The sequence below is a fragment of the Sinocyclocheilus anshuiensis genome, unplaced genomic scaffold (genome assembly GCF_001515605.1).
Source record: "Sinocyclocheilus anshuiensis isolate Anshui unplaced genomic scaffold, SAMN03320099.WGS_v1.1 scaffold464, whole genome shotgun sequence".
In the NCBI taxonomy this organism is placed as follows: Eukaryota; Metazoa; Chordata; class Actinopteri; order Cypriniformes; family Cyprinidae; genus Sinocyclocheilus; species Sinocyclocheilus anshuiensis.
The window spans coordinates 429,475-435,615 of record NW_015555731.1 but is presented as its reverse complement, the minus strand read 5'-3'; the positions used below and the strand labels follow the sequence as shown (position 1 = coordinate 435,615).

Here is a 6,141-nt window from a genome sequence, read left to right as displayed (position 1 = left end):
CCTAAGAAGAATAATTGCCATATAACTATTGTTTATTGTTAGGTCATGTTATCTAACAAATAAAATCTTATTGTAAAGTGTTTTTAATACTACAGTTTGCATCTATTTGATATACTCTTAATATATGTAATCTTATCTAAATTTATTATAAAAGCTGAGGTTTGTTATTTCCTGAAAAGTTATATTTTAGCTGGTGTCAATGATCTTATGTTGCATTTGGTCAGACTCAGCCCATTGCTTTACTTAAGTATATTATATTGTTCTTTTACATCTGCAGACTGAGGAAGATCCTGAAACACACCAGCAAACCCTAAAACAGACAACAGTTTACAGATGTTTTTCAGTGGCAGCAGAACTATGACTAAACTTTTGGGTGAAACTTGTTTACATTTTTCATACTTTTATTACTTGTGGGAAAACTAGAAACACTTTTAAATAAGTATAAAGAATGGCATTGGTTTTGTACATTTAATTTTTGTTTAACGTTATTAATAAAAATGTTGTTCAATTAGCATGTTTTTGTGTTTTGCTTTGGTACCGAAATTGGTACCGAGAACCGTGGATTTTCACTGGTATTGGTACCGAATACTGAAATTTTGATACCGTGACAACACTACATTGTATGGGTCAAAATGACCAATTTTTCTTTTATGCCAAAAATCATTAGGATATTAAGTAAAGAACATGTTCCATGAAGATATTTTGTAAATTTCCTACCTTAAATATATTAAAACTAAATTTTTGATTTGTAATATGTATTGCCAAGAACTTCATTTGGACAACTTTAAAGGCAATTTTCTCAATATTTAGATTTTTTTTGCACCCTCAGATTCCAGATTTTCAAATAGTTGTATCTCGGTCAAATATTGTCCTATCCTAACAAACCATACATCAATGGAAAGCTTATTTATTCAGATTATTAAAAAATTACCCTTATGACTGGTTTTGCGGTCCAGGGTCACATATTTTATGTTGCAGATGAAGTCATGTGTGTTTTCTCTCTGTCTGTGTCAGGGTGAGTTTGACAGCAGTGTGAAGGACTGCGATCGCGCTCTGGAGGTGTGTAAGGACAGCGCTAAGGCGTTGTATCGTAAGGCCGTGTGTCTGAAGGAGTCTGGGAAACTGAGAGAGGCGTACGACTGCAGCACTGCATGTCTGCTGGCCTCACCGCAGGTAAACAACAAACATCTGTTATTATCCTTGTGGAAGTAAATGTTGCTGCTCAATTAACATGTGCTGATATATTAATGCTAAATAAATGGGATTAATTGTAATTCTTCTGTAGTCTAATGGACCCTTTTCACGGGTTCTCAGAAGTCGTCAGGGTTGGCAAACCACAAGGGTGAATGGAAACTATAAACATTTTTTTTTTGTGTGTGTTACCATTTTCCCTAATAGTATTTCTATGACTTTGCAAGAGGAAAAAAACATTGTAAGATTGATTATGCTGGTCAGATGTATGTGAAATACAGAAGAAAAAAATATATATATATATATATATACACACACAAAAACAATTGTGAAAAACTGTAATACTGTGATTATTTTGACTAGATATTTACTGTATTTTAGATCAGAATATTTCAAATGTACTTTGCAATAATTGATGAAATTGTTTCCTGTGAAAAAAAAAAATCTTTCCATTCCATTATTACATTTTTTTTCAATATTTTCCATTTCATACTGTTTAATGTCACTAAAAGGCCAAAAAGATTATATTTATTTGTTTGTGCTTTAATCTGTATCACTGAAACCCCTATGAAACTAAATATGTAGATTATTAATTTAAAGCAGTGTGTCAATTTAAAAACCATTCTAAACATTTAAATTGGAGTAAACTAATTAATGCACAGTAAATAAATGAATACCCAGCATTCAAAAACATTTAGAATGTCTGAGAATCACAAATACTTAAGAAATTAAACTGAAATAAATGGTTATTTAGGATAACTAGGAATAAAATTGCATTGATTTACTTAATTTCATTCTAAACTCTTTTTGTTTGGTAAAGTCAGGAAGGATAATTTACTCATTTGCTAGTTAACTGTAACTCTTTTTTTTGTTGCTATCTTAAATATGTTTCATTAAACATGTTCTTGATTAGTTGTATCAGGGTCATGTGACTGTCTGGGTCTTGTGATTTCTGTCTGTTGTGTCTGTCATATTTTCTATGTTTTTCAGGATCAGACAATCAGTAATTTGTCCAAGGAAATTGCAGCCAGTCTGGGCCTGAAAAACAGAAAAGCGTACATCAGTTCTCACGTGAGTACCCACAATCCTGTGCATGCTGTTGAAATATTTTTAACACTATGTTTGAGTGCAATAAGGAAATGTTTGAGAAAGATAATCATATTATGAAACAAATCTGTTCTTCTGTTTCAGAGGGGGAAAGCAGCAGGTTCTGAGGACGACTCTGTCGCGCCATCACCTTTAGATGAGGCAGGACTTAATTTAAAAAACCAAAACTACGGTTTTAAACTAATTTCTCATGAATTTCATCTTTGGATTTCAGCTCAGCTAGCTGATGATGAGTAGATTGAGACGTCTTTGGTGTTTGTTTGCAGATTTCTTCTGTTGGGCTGGAGGAAGTGACTGACTCCGCAGGTATTTCAAAGACACTGAATATCATACTAATAGTAGGAATGCAGCATGTTTTCCTGCAGCTCAGACAGTAAAGTGTGACGTTAGCAACACCAAGGTCATGTGCTTGATTCCCAGAGAATGCATCAACTGATACAATTTTTTCATTGCATCATCCCTTTGGATAAATCTGCCTGCCAAATGCATTAATTAACATTAATGTACAAAAGTTTTGGGTGAGTATAATTTTTTGAAGGAAATGAGGATGCATTGATCAAAAGTGAGAGTAAAGACATTAACTATGTTACAAAAGATTTCTATCTCAAATAAATGCTGTTCTTTTGAACTCTCTTCATCAAAGAATCCTGAAAAATAAAAATGTATCACAGTTTTCACAAAAATATGAAGCAGCACATCTGTTTTCAACCGATAATAATCAGAAATGTTTCTTGAGCAGCAAATCAGCATATTAGAATCATTTCTGAAGGATCATGTGATATTAAAGACTGGAGCAATGATGCTGAAAAACCAGCTTTGATCACACAAATAAGTTACATTTTAACATATTCACATAGAAACCAGCTATTTTAAATTATAATATTTCACTTTATCAAATAATTTTTTTATCAGATAAATGCAGCCTTGGTGAGCAGAAGACACTTTATACCTATTTCCAGTATGAATTATATCTATATATCTTTAGACATAATTTTATCAAAGTACTAAAACTTAAGATGTTTTTAAACAAAATGTATTAAAACTTTATATATATATATATATATATATACATTTATATACTGTATGTATACATGCCCTTTCACATGCTGTTTTTATCAAAAGAAGACCGTATAATGTGTACAATATGCTGGTGTTTCATTACAAACGTGTCTGCAGTCTAGTCTAACTTTGCAGCTGATTGTGTTCATGTTCAGTGTTATCTCTGTCTGACAGCTGACTCTGATTGGCCGTCTCCTGTCTTACCCGCTCCGGTCCCCGTGAGCGACTCCCACGAGGCCCTGGGTCTGTCCGGAGCCGTGCCGCTCTCGGTGCCCGTGTCTCAGCCGCTGGAGGACAATGAGCTGATTGGAGATGAGCTGGACAGTCTGCTGGACTGCATGTCTAAAGAGGAAGACGCATCGCAGGTGAGCCACTAACTAACCAGACATAGATGCAGTGTTTCCCACAACCTTACACTCTATTTGTGGCGGCACTCCCCCACCTCCATCTAAATTAATTATCTAGGGAAATAGATGTTTCCCTGGTAACGGCTGTACACAAAGCAGCGCTTCGCTCACAAACGCTGCTTTATCAGGCATTAAATGCAAGATGAAATGAAAATGACATCCAAAATTTACTGAAGACAGTCGGTTTCCTTCAGAAATATAGTGATGTAAAAACACCCGCACCAGGTTTTGACTTTGAAACGTGCAGTGCTCATTAGGGCTGTCAAAAAAATTTTTTAATTTCGAAATATTCGTCGAATTAAAAAAAAAAATCCACATTAATGTTTTTGCATTCGAATTTTAGGTCTGCGTCAGGCAACCTATCAGTGGCGCACGAAATGTGACGACGATGTAGGCTAAGTGTCATTGCATTTTAATGCTTTTGTTAGCCTATCCAGTTGAACCCACTAGATGCGGTGCTGCTACGTTGTTCATTCAATATATTGCAGAAAACGAGAGCATCAGTGTGGAGAAGATGTTGTTTATGTCAAAACTGAAACCAAGCCGTTCACACAGAATGCATATTTATCACATTTTCTAGAGGTACATCTATCAGCGTTGCACGCGCGTCTCGCACAAGAGAGCGGCATGTTTAGAAAGCCATGTAAAATTAATGTAAGTTCAACTTTTAAAAAACATGTCTCAAGACTTTATGGCGGTTTTTCCCCATCCCTTTCGGTCCTTTGTATTAAACTATACATGCATGGTGCTGGGTTTTTTTCTCTAATTGTTTAAGCAACTTTATTAATTATATATGGTTTATAAACATTATTTTAAACATTATGCACTTTTTTTTCAAAGATAGTTGTGTTATTTTATTAAGCTTAGAAGAAACTTGCATAATATTTTGCGCGATGCACCCTCTTGTGGCCGGTGACGTGTTGTCACCCCTGCAACTCGTTCAAACAACACACAGGGCAAGCCGAAATGTTCTAAAGTGTGGTTACATTTCTAGGGCCATAATGGTTTCTGCGAAAACGCGGATGGGATTGTGGAGTCCATTCATAAAAACGTAATTACTCTATAGCACGGAATGCCATGGAATTCATAAATTTTGGACGAATAAATCAAAAGTAGGTCTGCCACTTAATTCGAATCGTGATATGAACTAGTGTCTGTGAATATTACAATGCAAAAAGACGGTTTAAATATGAATCCTGCATGTTCCACTTGCTTCTGTATGTATGAATGGCGGAAACGTGGTTTTGTTTACTACACAAATACTGAAGCACGCGTGGCACTCGCGGTGATTTTCAGGCACTGCGTCTTACTATATGACGGCATGAACACAAAAACTTAATCTCCAGAGCTGCTGTGAGAGTCACTTCACGAAAATTTTACTGTTTGAGAAAACTAGCATCATCATACTGTATATACACAGAAACTTCATGGCAACCTGTCAAAATAAAAGTACGGTTTAACATGTAACAGAAATATATTACTCTTGTATTACTTTAGTACAGTATAATGTACATATTCCATTTTCTATCAAATTTAAAGAAAACAATTAAATGATAAAAATAAATATTACATCCAGATTTTGTACAGTATAATGTACATCTTTAAATATTCAATTTTCTATCAAATTTTAAAAAACAATTAAATAATAAAAATAATTATTACAACCAGATTAATCACTTAATTGTAGAAAAAATAATACAATTATTAGCCTATTATAAAATGTTTTAAAAGAATATTCACACAATTTTTCTTCTATGTATTAATGTCAGCAGTAAACCTCAGTTTGTTTGCCAAAAAATAAAAGGGTTTAATTTTCATTTGATTTAAAATAAATGTTTAATGCCTTCATTTGATTTTCAGAAAAATTAAAACAAGAATTTCTGGGGGGGAAAAAAAAAGAAAGAAAGAAAAAGTTTGTAGGGCCCTATTGTTCAAAATGTTGAAATTGAGACTTTTGGACTTATTTTTTCACTGAAATAAATTTTTTGTAATTACAGAGAGAATAAGGTACCGAAAAAAGGTACCGTTGGGTACCGGCACCAAAATTCAGGTACCGATACTGGTACCGTACCGGTTAAAATGTGAACGGTACCCAACCCTATCCATGATGTTTCTGCATCCTTTTTTTTGATGTCTGAAGGTTCAATTTCCCATTTATTGGAAAACAAAGATCAGCACAGTCTTCAGAACTGCTTTAAGTATCCCATTATTCAAGTATTATTTGATCAACTGTCACACTGGCCCCTAATCAAAGCACATATATTCCGTCTGTGCAACAAACCAACAGCTGTGGCCTTTTCTTTAGAAGAAAAAACAACTCAAAAAACTGTCATCCACTCCTAACACAACATCTGACACTACCACTCTGATAAGATAG

The 6,141-nt window shown here is 34.2% G+C and overlaps 1 protein-coding gene across 1 annotated transcript in view; it reads left to right on the top strand.

The window, feature by feature from the left end:
* The window catches only part of LOC107672930 (zinc finger CCCH domain-containing protein 7B-like), a 29,201-nt gene that overhangs the window by 3,349 nt on the left and 19,711 nt on the right, over positions 1-6,141 (top strand). Inside the window, exons 5-9 of the mRNA XM_016466310.1 lie at positions 1,015-1,173; positions 2,182-2,262; positions 2,383-2,439; positions 2,565-2,604; positions 3,532-3,722. Of these exons, the coding sequence (XP_016321796.1) occupies positions 1,015-1,173; positions 2,182-2,262; positions 2,383-2,439; positions 2,565-2,604; positions 3,532-3,722 (528 nt within the window). The remainder of the gene's footprint in view (positions 1-1,014; positions 1,174-2,181; positions 2,263-2,382; positions 2,440-2,564; positions 2,605-3,531; positions 3,723-6,141) is intronic.